The 20,197-nt window shown below is 36.5% G+C and overlaps 2 protein-coding genes across 2 annotated transcripts in view; one reads left to right on the forward strand and one right to left on the reverse strand.

The window, feature by feature from the left end:
* LOC141386347 (uncharacterized) overlaps positions 1–20,197 on the reverse strand; it is an 80,183-nt gene that overhangs the window by 4,944 nt on the left and 55,042 nt on the right. The window lies entirely within an intron of this gene.
* On the forward strand, positions 6,498–11,012 carry LOC147843612 (uncharacterized). Its single transcript, XM_087256249.1, has 11 exons — positions 6,498–6,712; positions 7,613–7,739; positions 7,842–8,076; positions 8,188–8,461; positions 8,566–8,743; positions 8,866–8,942; positions 9,039–9,219; positions 9,328–9,561; positions 9,686–9,857; positions 9,941–10,089; positions 10,228–11,012. The coding sequence occupies exons 5-11, from the start codon at positions 8,578–8,580 to the stop codon at positions 10,395–10,397; spliced, it is 1,149 nt and encodes a 382-aa protein (XP_087112375.1). The 5' UTR covers positions 6,498–6,712; positions 7,613–7,739; positions 7,842–8,076; positions 8,188–8,461; positions 8,566–8,577; the 3' UTR covers positions 10,398–11,012.

Consider the following 20,197-nt stretch of genomic DNA (forward strand, 5'->3'; position numbering starts at 1 on the left):
CCATTTATTACATAAAATTGTTATTATTATTATTATTATTATTATAAAAAAATATAAACGCAAGTTATTTTGTATAAATGCATGAATATGATGTTACCAGCATACAAAAACTAAAACAGCTAATATAAATGGATGCTTTTTACTTAAGTAAATAAGTATGTCGTCAAACATGTACTTGAGTAGAAAAGTTTAATCAGTACTTTTACAAAACAATAAAACTTTCAAGTGAAATTTGGGAGCAAAGTCTTGAACTGGTTCACAGATGCTACATTACGAAAGACATTGTCTCATTCAGTTTAAAGTGCTTCATAGGCTTGATTATAACAAGTGTAAACTGAATGAAATATTTACAAAAATGCTGCCATTATGTGACTAATGTCAGTTTTTAAATTCCAACCTGTCTCATTCCCATGTTATGTGTCCCAAATTACAGAGTTTCTGGAACAAAATACCACAAGTTTTTTCAGTAGGCATGACGATAGAACCAGATCCTATTTTATATCCAAGTTTATTTTTGGAGTTTTCAAAAGAACTTTTGCGACTTACACAGGTACAACTGTTTGTTTTATATGGGTTGATAATGGAAGTAAAAAGAAATTCCAACTCTTAAATTATGGCTGACAGAGTTAATGGGTACACTGAATCTAGAAAAAATCAGGTTTACCCTAATAGACAAAATTTTGTTGGTTAAAAAGTTGGCCCTTTTTATTTCCTTTCTACAAACTACTGATTAATATGTTTACTATACAGTTAGTACCTACTTTTACCATGTGATAGAATTGGTGGGTGAGTGATGAGTTGAGGGAAAATATGTTTAATTATTTTTAAATTTGTTAAAGTGTAAGTTTAATGTTTGTATTTTTTTTTTAAGTTTATTTACAAGTGAATGTCTGCTAAAATGGGCTGTGTGGTGGTGCAGTAGGAAGCACTGTCACCTCACAGCAAGAAGGTCGCTGGTTCAAGCCTCGGCTGGGTCAGTTGGCATTTCTGTGTGGAGTTTGCATGTTCTCCCTGCGTTTGCGTGGGTTTCCTCCTGGTGCTCTGGTTTACCCCACAGTCTAAAGACATGCGGTACAGGTGAATTGGGTAAGCTAAATTGTCCATAGTGTATGAGTGTGAATGAGTGTGTTTGGATGTTTCCCAGAGATGGGTTGCCGCTGAAAGGGCATCCGCTGCGTAAAATATATGCTAGATAAGTTGGCGGTTCATTCCGCTGTGTTGACTCCGGATTAATAAAGGGACTAAACTGAAAAAAAAATGATTGAATGAACAAATTAATGTCTGCTAAATTTTCTCATAATAAAATATTTAAACCAGTACTTTTACAAGACTCATTTTAAACATCAGTATCTGAACTTCTACTTGAGCAAAGGATGTGTGTACTTTTGCCATCTCTGGTTGCTATGTAGTTTTTTCAGTATTCTCACTACATTCACTTGACTGAAAATAGCCTGACTCCAAAAATAATAATTCTAGTGAATTCAATAACCTTTTCTTATACCCCGTATTCTCTGAAGTTTAATATTGTGGCACCAATTTCTGGTTGTGGTACCCTTGGCAAGTGTCAAAAAAACACACAGAGCATATCAATTATTTGTAGTCGTGTTCCTGTGCTATCGGGATGATTTTGTGTGGGTGTTTGGCAGTTAAGAGGATGCAGAGAAAGTGTAGAAGTGTCTTTTGGTGTCATAACGGATCAACAAGTGCCCTATTGCATTGAAAAAGCTCATTAATACAGAAACATCTGATACGACGAAGACCAGCAGGCACGAGTTTATGTCCAACAGATATTATTCCACCCACTCCTTAGTATTTTATACAGTACGTGTACGGCAGGCTTATTCCCTGTAACAACACAATGTTGTATGCTGAAAAAGTTTCGCATGTTTAATTCAATTTTGAATGAGGCGAGTCAAAGTGAATGTATGTTATATGTTGGTCATTTGGGAATGTTCATGGAAATTTCATGACTGAACGATTCTCAGACTTTGTATTTAGTGCATTAGCCAACCAACAAAGTATTTCATCTTCAGTTCCTTTCAACTAAAAGACCACATGCTCTCTTCGGCTCCTTGGCAACCTGCTCTAATTATTTCTCCTCGTCTCTAGATCTACATTTGGATCACAGCATCATCTCCTGTGCAGTTTCTTCTTCTATAAATGGTTCTGAGGTTCAGTAATTTACTTGTCTTGTAATTCAGTTAAAGTTCCAATAACCTAAATGAATGTTTGACTTTAATTAAATTTCAGCCTGCCTCTGAGACTCGGCTCATTTTAGAATGTTTCATCACCCATTTATTTAAGAGTGTCATTGATTGTTTTTGCTTTGTTTGGACTGCAACTTCAATCTGCTTGATTAATTGGGGCTGAAGTTTCAATCAGGCTTCAATGAACTGGGTTTTGCCTCAAATAGGAAACTGAGATGGTATAGCAGAAAACATTAGAGCAACTAGTATTGCTCTGATTTAATATAGATAAAAATTTTTTTTGTAATTTCTGACATAAGGTAATTATTAATGTTTTTGTGATTACATTTCATTTTATTGTTGGTAATTTTCAAGATTTCTATTAGTTTTTCTTTATTAATAGTTTTATTATTAAATTTAAATATTTTTAAATATTTTCTGGTTTTAGTTTAATTCTAGTAACAATTTAGGTAATTTTGTTGTGTTTGTAGTTTTTCTTTTTGTAATTCTTGATTAGTTTCAAGTTTCTTTTAATAAAGTTTAAAGGTGCTGTGCAAGATTTTTTGTAACATGTTAAGTGCGCATACTGTACTTTACTGTAGTTTATCTGAAAAAAATAGCTAAATGTCAGCTATCCTCCCTTAAAAATTTGCATTTCGTATCAGAACGACTGACTTTGTTTTGGTCTCTATAACCTGCCTGCTGCCAGTTTACCCAATTATCTTTCAAAACTCTAGGTGGCCTTAGTAGAAAATGCACCATTATTTCTTTTTGCAGTCTGGAAGGCTGCTTATTAAACCTCTTTAACATTATTAAAAGTACATGCTGAGTGACAGTTATTTGTTGGTCACAGTTCTAACATTAATTGTCATATATGTTTATTTTATTTTCAAGATCTATCTGCTGCTGCTATCAGTATGGCAATAAATGCCACATAACAATGTATTCAAACTCACATTGGTAGCATTTAACACCGAAAAAAGCAAATAATCAGTATCTGATGTGATCGCTGTCATAGTAGTCTATGTTGCTGTTCAGCCGCTAGAAATAGAAACCATTTTCTAAAATCAAAATTTCAGGTGATTGGTTTAAAGAGCCCCTCTTTTGCAAAATAAAAAGTCATATTTTGATTTTGGGGGTCTCCAACAACCGGCTGATATGCGCGCAAGGTCAAAAAAAACACTTTCATTGTCTTATAATATGCATTTATTTTTACCTAATTATGCCAACGACTCCCATGTGATTTTTTTCAGCGATTATTTGTTCCCAAACCCCTCCTTAGTACGAAGCTAATCTGTGTTGACTGGTCTGATGGTCCAGTCTGTTGTAAATGGTCAACTGCATGAGACAGAGAGAAATGCCAACCACGGCTATGAAGTAGCAGCCAGAGAACATGTGTGAGCCCAAAGTTGGAATGCAATAAAGCAATGCAGTTAAACACAAGGATATTACTCTACTCTTAATGCTGACCCCAAGTAATAACAAGGAAACACATTCAGTATTAATCCACACAGTGGCAAAAGTTGATTTGTTTTGAAAACTGACGGTTGTGTGAGGAACAGCTGATGGTGGCCATAGCAAAGGCAACGGTAGAGGATTGCAAGTTCAGAAACGCATTTAAATCGGTACAGGAAGAAGCACGCATTGCGTTTTCAAGGTGGTTTTGGACGCAATATGTGAATAACCCATAAAGATTTAACCTGAGCGATACAGTACAAGCACTGATCTAGAATAGATACATGATTACAAGCTGTTTGGGGTGATTACAACTTATAACACACAATTAAACACATTTTGCAAGCTACACAAAACAAGGCAACAATTTTAATCATTACACTTACATGTTATGATCTGGCGGAAGTAGAAACTGGTCCATTTAAACTGTAAAAGTTACTGAAAAAGTCCCTTTCAAAGTCTGACAAAGTCCCATACATAATAGTCTCTGCTGCTCCTTCCTTTAATAGCAAACGGCTGGCAAAAACCACGTTGCAGCATAGGTTGCAGCATATGTTATTGCATCAAAAATCTGAAAAATGACAGGAACAAACACAGCACTAGGTTGGATATACTGTGGAATTGTTGTGAAAATTAACTTTAACCTTTTATTCCCCGCAGCCGAATCTCCATCTGTCAGTGATCATCATCTTCGTGTTATGATCAGTCCCATGATCCCCTGCACTCCACTAATGTCAGATTTAAACGTCAGCTGTTAGTGCTGTGTTACACACTGCATGAAAGGTCCTTTTCAAAAACCCTCTCTTTAACAAAAACTCCCTTAATATGGAAAAATTTCCTGTTGTTGCATGTCGTCACATGTAGTGTAGGCTCGGAACACTCATTTGTGTTGGTGTCATCAATCTGGCAACCTGCATTTGAATGGAGTCGTCAGAGGAAGGGTCGGGGGGAAAAGGGTTTTAAATTTGACCTGCAATACCTAGTTTAACCACTGGGTGTCAATCTTACATACTGCACTTTTAAAATAAATGTGGACTTGCTTAATCATTCTTAAACCAAACAAAGTTTCTTGTAAAACAAATTTCAACAAATTCCTTTGTGAAATAGAGCAATAAACAGAATGTCAATAAGTTAGCTTTTTTCCTCCAGAGAGATTAAACGCTTAAAGCAAACCCAATGGGAAAAAATAACATTTCATTAGTTAATAATGAATATTAAAAATCATTTTGTTTAGGTTAGGAAATAATGCAATTTAGAAAATCAATTACACTGAGAAACGTGTCACGGTCCTGAACAAGCTATAAAATGAAACATCCCTAATGGAAATACCGTGGGGTTCTTTAGGGGCCGCAGCACAGCTCATTTCTCTTGGCTGAGATTCTGAAAGCCTTGGCTCCTGCTGCTATAATTGAGGAACAATATGTACAAGACAACATGAAGGTCTCCAAAAACGGCTGAGTGTTCAGAGTTTTACTGGATAATATGGTACACCATGCACCCAATCCTTCATGCCACTATAGCTCATCTTGAACTGAAAGAACCAAGAATCATTAATCAATGTCAAAAGGTGAAAATTAAAGGCTAAAGTCAAGTCAAGTGCACGTCAGAAGAATCCTTTACTTAGATCTGTATGATGATAATTATCCATGCTTTATATAACGTAATTGACTCTGAATAAAGAGTTCAAGATGTGCCAATTACTTTAACCTAAAGGTCAAACTTGCTGCTCTGCATGCAGTAAGAGCATGATTAAAAATGTAATGACGTGCACTAGGATCAGCAATTACTGTTCCATTTTTACTTAAATAAACAAAATGAGTATATTAACATCTATGAACTTAATTGTATCATACAATTATCAAAATTACAACATATCATAATGCTCCAAATCATATAAGATTACCAAAAACATAAAAAATATTTAGTTTTAGACAAGATATGACAAGAAAAATGTGTTTTTTCTACGCACTTGTCATTTTTACATTTTGTTTTTATATAAAGTGTTTTTCCAAAAATCCAAAACACACAATGAAGTGTTTCTTTATAGAATTCTATCTGAAGAATCTTAAAAAAAAAAAAAAAAAGTTACCCTCTAAAAGGGGTGGTCCAATATGTTATCATGTGTAATGTGACTGTAATATGCTTTAAAGTTCAATGCTAAGGAACACACTGGCTTTTACAAAGACTACAGAGAATGAAGTTTGGGGACTACACAGAGCTTTGTCTGTTTCTGTATTTGGGCTTCCAATGGACACAACACAAAGAGAGAAGTGTGAACAATTTCATTTTAATTATGTTCCAGAGAGTTGTAAAAAAAAAAGATATAGCTAGCATTTGACAAAGGACAGTTTCCAGAATCTCTCTCGGTTCAGTGCTGGATTTGGCTAAAAACTCCTCAAAGAAGGAGCAGCTCCAACCATGATAGAAGAAGCTGTGGATTGTGAGCCACAGCCTGTAAGTATTTTTATTTGTTCAAACTGATCTATTACATGCGTAGTTTTTTAGTGTTAAAGGGCACCTATTGTAAAAAATCTTCTTTTCAAGCTGTTTGGACAGATCTGTGTGTTGGTATAGTGTATAGACCATCATACTGGGGTGATATGAACACACCCAGTCCTTTTTTTTCAATTTAACTACAAAAAAAGGGTCGGCCAATTGGAGCTGTTTTCAAATCGATCGCACCATTACGTAGGTGTGCGATTCCCCCCGCCCACCGAATTGATTGACAGCTGCGCGTATTAACATATCCTGAGTTTGCCGTTTCCGCCATTATCAGCGTGTACGTCGAAGCGATGCCACCAAGAGAACACCCTTGTGCTATTTTAGGATGTAAGGCTCAGCACAAGAGCCTTCACCGTCTTCCTGCAAATGAGCAACAGAGGCTTAAGTGGCTGAGTTTTATCTTTGAAGACAAGGTGCCTGAAAATGTACCAAAACTGTTGTATGTTTGCGCTAACCACTTTAGCGTAGACTGCCTCGAGAACGCGGGACAATACAACTGCGGATTCGCGAGAAAATTGTTTTTGAAAACTGGATCAGTTCCTACAATACGTGATCCTGCCTCACTTCAAGTAAGTATTACATTTTTATGTACTTCTAGCCTTAGTATTCTAGTTATGATAAGCCGATGAATAGCATCTGCGGCTAAAGTAGCTTCGGATGTTTGTTTGCACGTGTTTACCTCTTATTGTGCTTTTCAAAAACAGTCTAAATACTCGAAGCTGCAAATGGTAGTGTGTACATGAAGGGGGTTTAGCCATTAGAAACAGAAACCGTAGAAAAATAGCAACATTGTAAAAAGCAATACCACTGGCTACAGCTAAAGTTTGTTGTTGTTAAATGTTTGTTGTACTGTAATGGTAAGCCGAAATGAATTGCATCTAAAAGTTAAAAGCAGCCAAAGTTGCTTCGGATGTTTGTTTGCACGTGTTCACTGCTATTATGTTTTTCTAAAACAATCTAAATAATCGAAGCTATAAGTGGTAGTGTGTACAAGAAGGGCGTTTAGCCATTAGAAAAAGAAGTCGTAGAAAAATAGAAACATTGTAATAAAGCAGTGACCAGTACTGGCTACAGCTAAAGTTTGTTGTTTATGTGGGATGTTTGTTGTAATGTGTATACTGTAATGTTAAGCAGAAATGAATAGCATCTGCGGCTAAAGCTACTTCGGATGTTTGCGCGTTTACAGCTATTGTGCTTTTCTAAAACAGTCTAAATACTCGAAGCTTTAATTGTTAATGTGTCCATAAAGAGGTTTTAGCCATCAGAAACAGAAATGGTAGAAAAAATTAAACATTGTAATAAAGCATTACCACTGACTAAGTTACAGCTAAAGTTTGTTATGTATGTGGGATGTTTGTTGTGATTTTTTTTTCACTGTACTTGCACGTGGTCTGCAGTTGTTTACAATAAGATCGGTATGTTTTAATCAAATAAAGGTCATTTTAAAAAATGTATGTTTTCTTACAAAGGCCACGACGTCGACAAAGAGCAACAAGGTGGATGTTTGTTGCCAGACAGAACCATTTCACACATCTTTACACAGTGTTGGTACCCAGTTGTCTTTTAGGACGCTTCAGGCTAAACGCAGGAGTACAAGTAAGTTAAAATTTCTCAGTTTATTTTAAGTTGCTGCATTAGAAACGTGTTTTATTATCTTTATAAACGTGCAATGAGATTAATCATAAAATTATACTATAGGTGTCCAGACAACAGTATCCAGTTTTGAACTGACTGTACCATTAGCGTCCTCTACTGCGTTTATGACTTCGACACCCCTCAAACCTCCACTAAAAAGACCTCGTCTGGAGCTGGAGGAGGAAGAAGAAGAAGCCGAAGAGACTTTGACAGAGTCAAAAATTATAGCCCAAGACTCGGATGTGAGATTTGACCCTGCAGAGGAATGCACATCTGCAACTGAACCAACAGACTTGTCGTGAGTTTATGCATTATGTAAATTATTTGAAAGATTGTGTATTGTCATCATAACATTCATCATCATTTTTTTTTTTTTTAATTATGTACATGTGTATATTTATTTTTACAGAATCCAAGAATGCCCAGTTCAAAACATTGCCAAGTTCATTGTCTATGAAACATGCCTCATGGAGCTCTTTAGTGACTGCCCAGTGTGTCAGAGGAGATGTGATGTAAAGTCACAAAGGCTTGGGACATTTCTGAGCGTACAGCAAGTCTGCCCACACTGCGAGTTTGTAAGAAAATGGAACAGTCAGCCAATTATTGGTAGTACTCCAGCTGGCAACCTGCATCTTTCTGCTGCAGTCTACTTGAGTGGTGCCTAATTTTTTGTAGTTGAAAAGGTAATTATCAATCAAAATTGATCACATTTCTTTTAGAAACATAATATAAATTTTGTCACAGGGTCCATGCACATTGTACTAAAAATTCTCCTCTTTGTTGTCAGGTATTTGCTGCCATGAAACTACACATTTTTAAATATAATTCATTTCGCCGTCATGCAAGACTTTGCATTGAACCTGCTATTGTCCACAAGTGGAGAAATTGGCAGAGTGAAATGCTAGAACAGCTCAGTCGAAGTGAGAATGTGATTGTTGGAGGAGATATGAGGGCTGACTCCCCAGGTATTTAGTCAAAAGATTTAATTTCTAATTCAATACAGTCTAATAAAAAAAATAAATATGAAATACATTACAATTATTCCAACAATGTGTTTAGAATAATTATGTACGGTTTGTTCTTGAAGGTCACTCGGCCAAGTATGGGAGTTATACAATGATGGACCTTGCAACTAACACAGTGGTCGACCTACAGTTAGTCCAGGTAATACAGAAAAGTGTTATGTGAACTAGCATAATATTTTGGATGGAAAATGTGTGATTTTTAATATATTTTTTTACCTTATTTAAAATTTTATAGAGTAATGAGGTGGGCGGCAGTTACCATATGGAAAAAGAAGGCCTAAAGAGAAGCCTTGACCTGTTGGATGCCCGCGGTGTTCGTCTGGAATGCATCATCACAGACCGACATCCTCAAATACAGAAATATCTCAGGGATCGAAATGTCACTCAGTTTTACGATGTGTGGCATATCGAGAAAGGTATGTAATTTAGCAGTTGTTAATTTACTTTAGAATAAATTGCTATTTACAGTTCTTACAAGTTTATTATTATTTTTGTGTTGATGTCTTTTTTTTATTAAATTCCAGGAATTTCCAAAAAACTGGACAAGATATGCCAGATAAAGGGGTGTGAGAAGTTGCGTAAATGGTTGCGTAGCATCAAAAACCACATCTACTGGACTGCTGCATCATCCACAACAGGTCCTGAAAGAGTGGCAAAGTGGACCTCTATCTTAAACCATGTACATGAAGACCCCAATTTTCCGGCTTATCTGCATCCGCAACGGATAAGCAGAGACAAGAACAAATGGCTGTCGGCTGGTAAGTTGTATACAGACAAATAAAATATTCTTTGCGATTAAAACTAATGCAAAACAGAGCTTGTTTCTTTGTTCAGATTTGTTTTTGATTCAGACTCTAATACCTTAAATTTTTGCTTGTTTAGCAACGATGCCATTCTACAAGCTGGAGAAAGTTCTCGCTAACAAGAGAATATTGAAGGATGTGGCCAAGCGAAGTCCTCACCACCAGACGTCAACTGTTGAAGCTTTCCACAGCGTCATACTGCGGTTTGCACCCAAAAATGTGGTATTCCCATTTCTAGGGATGCTATGCAGGTAAAGCCAATGATCAGAAATTAATATTTACAATACCATACAGTCTTGTCATGGTACGTCATTTACATTTGTCTTTTTTTTAGGTTGTACTTGGCTGCACTGCATTACAATGAAAATGCCGGGCGTCCCCAGGCCACATCAGCAACTGGTAAACCTATTTACAAGCTTGCCTTTCCAAAGGCAAAGAAAGGAGAGTATAGGGTCCGAGAAGTGAAGACGCAGCAAACTTTCGGTATGTATATAAATGTTTATAGTATTATTATACTTCAATAAATAAAAAAAAAATAATTGCACTTTACATTCACAATGACAACTCACTACTCAAAATACAAATTTAAGTTACTAAAGAGATAACTGTTATATTGCACAGGTTATGTAGAAGAGCTGCTGGACCTCATCTTCAACCAAGTGTTTGTGGACCCATCACCCTATGTTGATGAAGTGTTGGGAATTCACATACCACCTGCTCTATCATCAGCCTACGATCGACCTGAGATGGAGGAGGCTATCTCCAGCAGGGTGACCCGCTTCAATCAATAGCTATCCTAAAACCCACATAGCTGCCCTGCTCTTCAGGAAACTGTCTCCGAATCTTCAGCACCACACAGGCAGGAATCACAACACGGACTCTCCGCCCGAGGAAACCCCAACACCAGCTCACAAAGCTCCGATAAGCCAAAAAGCGGCACTGTCTAACAGAGACATAATAATGAAACATTGTGTTAGAAATTGCACTACAATTTGAACTTGGGAGTTATCACATATTCATTTTTATTTTTGATAAAATAACTAGCTTTAACAAAATTTCAGAAGTCATATTTTGTTTATTCAACTGCCAATGTATATTTGATATGTTTGTATGTGTTTGTAGATATACTGTACTTTCTAATGTTCATGGACAATTGTATTTCATTCAACAAAGTGACTACTTGGAGTTTATATTTTATATTTGCACAAGGATACATTTTATATTTGCCAATCACATTTTAATTTATACTTCAATATAAAGTTTTTATATGACTCAGGAATTTAAGCATCATTTCTGTAGTGTTGATGTTTCTATGCCATACTGATTTTTATATATTTTAAGAGTTTATATATTAATGTTTAGTGAATTTAAAATTATTTTTCAATAAAAAGTACATGCATTACTCAGCCTTTTATGAAGTCATTCAAATTGTCATCTCAGAAATAGCAGCAATAAAAAAGGTACGTATTTCATTTTTATTGACATTGAGGTAAAGTTGGTTTTATATTCAGACATTCTCCTTAATAGTATCATTTCAGTAAAGTATTCTTTGCAAATTCAAAATAGGGAAATCGTATTAGCAGCAAATGACAAAGTACAACATTGTTTACAGTCAAGTAGATAGTGTTAATGTTGTTTACAAGTCATACTTGCATGCTAAATCCGATCGATTGTTTAAACTATCATGGTAAACAATACAGGGACTTCTGAATGTGCGGATATAAAACCAACTTTATCGCTATTTTATTGACTACACAGCGTTAATGTGCTTAAAAAGAAAGCGAGCATGCAGATCATGAACAAGGTAACCTGCTATTCTTTCAATTTATTTAAACTCACTTTTACACTCCACAAAGTCGCAAGGGGACCATAGTCTGCTTTGTATATATTCGATGCATTTTGCAAGGAATAAATATTGAAGCAAACGGGATCCATTCCTGGATGCTCCGTCATGCACGAGGGTTGCACTTCCAGTTGATCCATTCGTCTTCTAACCTTATTACACGACACAGGTATGCTGTTTATTATCTCATTCGATGTCTTTAGAGCAGCAACGTTAACATAAACTGGAAATTTACCTGCGGTATTTCCCTGCAGCATACATTTTCAGCCTCAGTTGGCATTTTTTCACATTTGCCACACAAGCACCTGCCAATATTTGTCAACGTCAATATTCATGAATTACGAATAAATCATACCAATGCAAAATTTATCTTTGTGGATATCTTTATGTCTTGTCTGTGTTTGACGTAACGCATGACGTTCGCGAACTTTATCAAACAAATTACGGATGGCGCATGCATAGTTACATAGCGGCTGTAAAAGTATACAAAAACATAAAATATTTTGTATGTACCACTCTGACACATTCTGGCACATTCGGATTATAGATTCCTCAACAGTCGACTCTGCTTGATCTGTGTCCGAGTCTGGGTCATATATGTAGGGTTGAATTGTGTTCCTCTCACTCATGATGACTCTTACTGTCTGCCTCTGTGATACGGTGCACACAGCAGACGCGCTCTTGGCTCCGCCCCCTTGTTACGTTGGGCGGGCAGTCGAAACTCATTATCATGTTAAACAACACACCCCAAAACAGCAACCCTTGTACACGCCTCTAAATTTACACTTTTTAACACAGCATTATAACAATATCTGAATTGCATTTGGATCTGAACCTACATTGGCACACTCAAAAGAACCATATTATTAGTATTAAATCTCAAAAAAGGGCTAAAATATGTGCCCTTTAATGGTATGTTGTAGCAAGGATGTAAACAACCGGCAATGTTGTTTGGCGCTGTTAACAATTTAGCTACAAATTCATATTTATCAGTCAAACATCCACAATCTTCAGCAGCGCTGTAGCGTCTCTCTATGCTGCTACTTTCTGTGTGTTCTACATCTCAAATAACAAACTCACAAAAGATATGTGAACGTTTCATATAACTTACACATGCTTATTCCGAATTCGTCACTCGAATTTGACACTTGTCAGATTTTATTTTAGAGACCAGGCGTGAGTTTCAGATGTGTCCTCTGTGTCATTTTCTGTCTGATTTAGGATCAAACTGATACAGCTAACAGCTAATCTAATTGACTGTTTACACAGTGCAAAAGCGTGTGCTTGTTGGGCCATGATTTGATTTATATCTGGTAGTTTTTTCACTATTATAAAAATATTTGCCTTCCCTATTAACCAGGGTTGTCTTGCCTTGAAACAACTCAAAATAAACGTATGTACATGAGGATGAGTTAAAACTGCTTTAGTATTTTGAAATAAAAAGCAAATTAAAATAACTAAGATAGAATTTATTGTAGTGTAGGACTGCAATATTACAGTATGATTTACCAATCATTATGAATGTTGAGTGTATGAATACGTATAACAACATTTGGAGAATCAGCATGTCATATAATGTTAATCTAGAGCAGTGTTTCCCAACCCTTTTCCTAAAGGCACACCAACAGTACACATTTTTAATCTCTCTTCATAATCAAATAAACCTGAACCAAATCATCAGAACATAAGAAAAGACTCCAAAACTTGAAATGAATGGGTCAGATAAAGGAGACATACAGTATGTACTGTTGCTGTGCCTCCAGGAACAGGGAAACACTGATCTAGAGCAAGACTCCCGTTCCAATCACCAAATATACAAAATAAATAGGAAACACTGATCTAGAGGAAGACTCCTGTTCCAATCACCAAAGATACAAAATAAATAGGTAACACTGATCTAGAGGAAGACTCCTGTTCCAATCACCAAAGATACAAAATAAATAGGAAACACTGATGTAGAGGAAGACTCCTGTTCCAATCACCAAAGATACAAAATAAATAGGAAACACTGATCTAGAGGAAGACTCCTGTTCCAATCACCAAATATACAAAATAAATAGGAAACACTGATCTAGAGGAAGACTCCTGTTCCAATCACCAAAGATACTAAATAAATAGGAAACACTGATCTAAAGGAAGACTTCCGTTACAATCACCAAAGATACAAAATAAATAGGAAACACTGATCTAGAGGAAGACTCCTGTTCCAATCACCAAAGATACAAAATAAATAGGAAACACTGATGTAGAGGAAGACTCCTGTTCCAATCACCAAATATACAAAATAAATAGGAAACACTGATCTAGAGGAAGACTCCTGTTCCAATCACCAAAGATACAAAATAAATAGGAAACACTGATCTAGAGGAAGACTTCCGTTACAATCACCAAAGATACAAAATAAATAGGAAACACTGATCTAGAGGAAGACTTCTGTTACAATCACCAAAGATACAAAATAAATAGGAAACACTGATCTAAAGGAAGACTTCTGTTACAATCACCAAAGATACAAAATAAATAGGAAACACTGATCTAAAGGAAGACTCCCGTTCTAATCCTCAAAAATACAAAATAAATGGGAAACACTGATCTAGAGGAGGACTTCTGTTACAATCACCAAAGATACGAAAAAAATAGAAACACTGATCTAGAGGAATACTCCCGTTATAAAGAGAACCAAAGATACAAAATAAATCTCTTTTAACATTTCAGCACATAGTTGTTTTTGAAAGAGAATTAGCTTGTGCATTTTCCATGATGTATAAAAAAAGATTGGATACTGCAATAACCTCAACAGAAAAGTGTAATACGGCTCAGTGGTGCACAAAAATTTGAATGTCTCTATTTATTTTACATTTAATTTTTGTACATTTCCTTCAAATGTTTAGGTGAATTTGGCTAATTTTAGTGTCATTATTGCCGCAATTTCCAACCCTGATATGTACTTTTCTAACTGAAATGTCGTCATACTGGCTTATCTTACGGGAGCCTTTAAAAACTGAAAAAGTCATTTAAACAAACATGCATGTCCCTCAAAAAAAAAAAAAAAAGGAAATGCCCTTGAGATGTTTTACGTTTATCCTTTTGCTGCCAAGGCATTCAATTTGATGCTAATATCTTCAACGCCCCCACAAGGTCAGGAATCCATCAGTTTTGACAAACGAAAAGACCTTGGAGCGCACTGAAGCATCTGTCCCCTAAAAACCAATTGCAATGTAATCTGCAAATCTGAGGCTCGCTGAATTCAAAGAGCTTCCAAAAATCATTTTAGCATTCGAAAGTATTCTAGTGACCAACAGAAATGGCGTAAATAATACATAAAGTGACAAACTCGTGCTGAGCTTTTGCGGAAAGGCCACTCAGGAATCAAAAATTCATTATCTAGCATTTGTGCTTTCGTCTGTATGGAGCTGTGCAATATGCTTTAGTTTGACGTCACTGTTTCTAGATTCAAATGCTCCATCAGACGAAAACAACAAAAAACTGCTAATAAACTCTACAATCTCTTTATGATGTAATACTATATATATATATATATATATATATATATATATATATATATATATATATATATATATATATATCTTTATTTCTATAGCGCGTTTACAATGTAGATTGTGTCAAAGCAGAAGTTTTAGTGAACTGAAACTGCTTCAGTCCAGTTTTTACAGTTGAAGTTCAGTTTAGTTCAGATCAGTGTAATATAACTGTCATCTGTGAAAGCCCAAACACTGAAGAGTAACTCTGAAGATATGCTGAAACTATGCACAGAAATCAGTAATTTTAATGATTAAATTTAGGATGAAACACTGTCCATCCCACCTGAGATTTTAGCATACAGTTACAGTCATATATATACACCAAAAACGGTCATCATTTACTTATCACAACACTATTTGAGATTCATTCATTTTCCTTAGGCTTAGTCCCTTTATTTATTAGGGGTCACTACAGCGGAATGAACCACCAACTTATCCAGTATGTTTTACACAGTGGATGCCTTCCTGACGTAGTGGGAAACACCCATACACTCTCACATGCACACATCACAACGCCCAATTTAGTTTATTCAATTCACCTTTAGCGCATGTCTTTGGTCTTTTGGGGGAAACTGGAGCACCAAGAGGAAACCCACGCCAACACAGGGAAACCATGCAAACTCCACACAGAAATGGCAACTGACCCACACAAGACTCGAATCAGCGACCTTCTTGCTGTGACGCAGCAGTGCTAACCACTGAGCCACCGTGTCACCCCGTGTTTGAGATTAATTATTCTGTTATTTTGGAAAAATGCCAGACACCGAAAACCATTGACTTCCATATTATTTGTTTATCATGTTGTGAAATTCAATAGTTACATTATATAATTCTTCAAAATATCTTTAGTACTCAACATAAGAAAGAAACTCATAAAGGTTTGGAACTATTTAAGAGTATTTTTTTACAAAATTTAAAACAGTCTCTATAATGTTCAAACAACTTCAATCTATAACTCCTGGATTTTTACAGCCTATTACACTACCAGCTTTAAGTTTTTTTTGAAGTATACTGCTCACACTTTTATGAGAACAAAACACACTGGCTTCAATCTCTGAAAGTCCCCTATAGGATGAACGTTTTCAATCCTTTAACCTCCAGTAAACAGGCTCTGAAACATGTATTTAAACATACACTCCTGTCATGGGCCAAGACTGTGCTGGCATGATGGTAAACTGGGCTGACAGAGAGGGCCAGCAGGACCTGCGGCGGTCACATGGTGTTGATCACGTGACAGTCTGAGCCAGAGAAGAGTCACTAATGATTACATTTGCTCTACACCTTCACTATAACTAGCTCCTGTGGAGTCCTGGATACATTTCAAATGATGAAACTATAGGCTCAAAAAGAATCTAAATTTATTTAAAATCTGCCTATAGTGCAGATTTTGAGATGTGATTTACATGCATTCATTTATTTCATTTGTGTTCCAATTTGAACCTTTCCAGAGGGTAAACCCTTCAAATAGATTCGGGCATATGCAGTTGAAGTCAATTATTAGTCTCACATTGATTTTTTTTCTTTTTTAAATATTTCCCAAATTATGTTTGACAGAGCACGGACATTTTCACATTATGTCTGATGATATTTTTTTTCTCCTGGAAAAAGTCTTTTTTTATTTCAGCTAGAATAAAAGCAATTATTAATTTTTTTAAACCATTTTAAGGTCAAAATTATTATCCCAGTTTAATTTAGCTATATTTTTTTTGATAGTCAACAGAACAAACCATCATTTTACAATAACTTGCTTAATTACCCTAACCAAGTTAACTTAATTAACCTAGTTAAGCCTTTAAATGTCACTTTAAGCTGTATAGAAGTGTCTTGAAAAATATCTAGTCAAATATTATTTACTGTCATCGTGACAAAGATAGAATAAATCAGTTTTTAGAAATGCCTAATTAAAATTAAAGTGTTTAGAAATGTGTTAAAAGAAATCTGCTCTGTATTAAACAGAAATTGGTGAAAAAATAAACAGGGGGGCTAATAATTCAGGGAGGCTAATAATTCAACTGTATGAGCCCTTCTGAATGGAACTCAGTAATTGTGTGTTATGACAGAGTTTGCCCTCACCATTTTGTTGCAATTCCACCTGGTGATCTGGAAATAAGATTTTTTTTTTTATTAAACTCTTAATGGTTTGGCCAAAAATCACTAGACTGCACTCATTAGATTTGGAGCAGCATAAAGCGTTGAATAATACCCAATTCTATGAAGTCAGAAAAGACTCAAAAGTAATTCACACGAAATACACTATGTACACATGCGTAGCCAAATGCACTTGCATAAAATCAAATTCACGTGCGTAAAATATTTATTTATATTCACAAAAAAATTCACGTGCACAAAATAAAAATACATTTTCATAAAATATGTTTCACAAATGCAAAACATCATTTGCAAATGTATAAAAGTGTACAAAAAGTTTTGAATGTTTAAAACTTGTGAGTTCATCCTGAATAAGAATGTGCAAATCCTCTTTCACGTACGACTCCCCCTGGATACGTGTGTGTGTATTTTTGAGACTTTTCTGGCAGAGTCAGGGCAACTCGTACCTTTCAGCCAATAAGATGAGAGCTGTAGTCGATGACACCCACTCTGTGCTCCATTTGCGCAGACTGTTCCTCTCCAGCATGACGAACGGAGCCGCCAGCAGCCGCAGACGCACTTTTTTTCATTTATTTATTTATTTGACCACAGCCTCACTCTTTTATTCATTATTTTGCCGCAGCTCCGCTCTTCTTATTTATTGTCTCGCAGCCCCATGAGCAAAATGTAGACTGCTGGGTTATGATGATGATTAACTATTGTTCCAGCCCCACAAATGTAACAGTGCTATTGTTGTCCAGTGGTCAGCACGTTGAGTTGCGACGCTGTCGATCCGTGTTCGATCCTCATCTGGATAAATCTTTTTTTTTTTCATTTTTATTGTTAAGACATATAAAACTGTAAGGTTGTTAAACATTTGAAGTTCTAAAGCAGCTGTTTTCTTGAAAAAGATGTGATAGTGTAATTAGAAACTGAATTGGAAATTACCTTATTTTAATATAGTCCGTTGTGAACTAAGGTGGGCCGGTCTAAGGCTTGGAACTCCAGGGCTGAAAAGGAGTCTCACTCCGGCCCTGATTATATCTAATGAACGTAAACAGCGATATGGCTTATCGCTACAAATCTCGTCATGTAGCATGTTGTTAGAACACAGGATTAAAATGTAACCTGCTCAGCTAAAGTTTACATTCCTGATATTTATTCATTCATTTTCTTTTCGGCTTAGTCCCTTTAAAGATCTGGGGTCGCCACAGCAGAATGTTTTAAGCAGCGCATGCCCTTCCAGTCGCAACCCATCACTGAAAAACCCATACACACTCATTCACACACATACATACATTACGGACAATTTAGCCTACCCAATTCACCTGTACCGCATGTCTTTGGACTGTGGGGGAAACTGAAAAACCTAGAGGAAACGCAGGGAGAACATGCAAACTCCACACAGAAACACCAACTGACCCAGCCGAGGCTCGAACCAGCGACCTTCTTGCTGTGAAGCGACAGCGATACCTACTGCGCCACTGCATCGCCCCTAATATTTTTATTATTTGCTAATTAATAATCTTTTGTGGAACTCTGAATCTGCGTCTCATTTCGGAGTCTACTACTGTCTACCAAAGGTCACATTTGCGTCATGGGCGCATGGTTTGAGAGCCTTTCTGAATGAATGAATGAATGAATGACTGAATGAATGAAATTTGTGGTTTTCCACAAAGGAAACCCGGGGTTTTGAAATACAATTGGCTAAACTGGCAGTGGGCGGGTCAAAACAAAGACAGATGTTGAAGCACGAAGGTACATTTCCAAAGCAGAATATCTGACTTCAGCATTGTTTTTTAGATAAACAAGAATGTTTTCTTGACATGTTTCATAAATATCTGCAAACATATTATGATTTGCGTACATTCACTCATTTTCTTGTCGGCTTAGTCCCTTTATTAATCCGGGGTCACCACAGCGGAATGAACCGCCAACTTATCCAGCACATTTTTACACAGCGGATGCCCTTCCAGCCGCAACCCATCTCTGGGAAACATCCACACACACATTCACACTCATACACTATGGACAATTTAGCCTACTCAATTTACCTGTACCGCATGTCTTTGGACTGTGGGGGAAACCGGAGCACTCAAAGGAAACACACGCGAACGCAGGGAGAACATGCAAACTCCACACAGAAACGCCAACTGAGCCGAGGATCGAACCAGTGATCCAGCGACCTTCTTGCTGTAAGGCGACAGTACTACCTACCGCGCCACTGCTTCGCCCTGATTTGCATACAGCACCTTAAAATTATACCTTTATCGTAAATCTAAAAACACTACACAGAGTTTGAGGGCAGGTCAAAGAGAAACACTGAATTATTATGCTTTCAATGGTGAAAACACAGAGGCTTAAAAGAGATGTCAAACCCCTCTGTGTGCTTGTAACCCTGTGCAGTTCCCTTCACAGCACAGTGTGAGGTTTCAGCCTCAACATCCTTCCTATGGAAATCAGCCATCAAACACATCTGATTCATCCTTTCTCTCTCTTGCATCTCTCACTTTGATGTGTCTTCCCCTTCTTCTGTAGCCCATTTACCCTTACTTGAGCCCCTTTGGCAGATGCACAGCATACGGCAGTAATAAGGAGCTTCCCTCATTAAAGAGGTTTGCTGGAGGCTTCATGACATTACTGTCCCCCGACACGCTGATGTGAACATTCACACTCCGGTTAGCTGAAGGAAACCATATATGACACTGGTCAAGCTGGCCAGATAAATGTTGTTTCCTTACTAAACGTGTGTCTTTCTATGAAGAAATGTCTTTGAAGAGAATGACAATTTTTAAGAAATGTCGCATTTCTGTGTTCATAAACGTGACATCCTTGACTGCATCACTGTCAAATACATGAAAATTCAGCAAAGCCCTGAAGACAAAGAATCTTAGAGCAGAGTTTGACAATCTGAGAAAGCATTTGGGGAATTTGTGCTTTGTGGAATGTCAGGGATGTTCAGTAATAATTGTTTGAACATGACTACAGAAATTATAACTAAGAAAGGTCTTTCAGGAACTGCTCCACAAACTCATACACAATGTAATACAGTATGAAGTATCAATTCAAGAAACATATCTGATAATACTTTACTTGAAGTGGTCTTCATAAGACTGAC

Source organism: Danio rerio, chromosome 6, assembly GCF_052040795.2.
Source record: "Danio rerio strain M-AB ecotype USA chromosome 6, GRCz13ab, whole genome shotgun sequence".
NCBI lineage: Eukaryota > Metazoa > Chordata > Actinopteri > Cypriniformes > Danionidae > Danio > Danio rerio.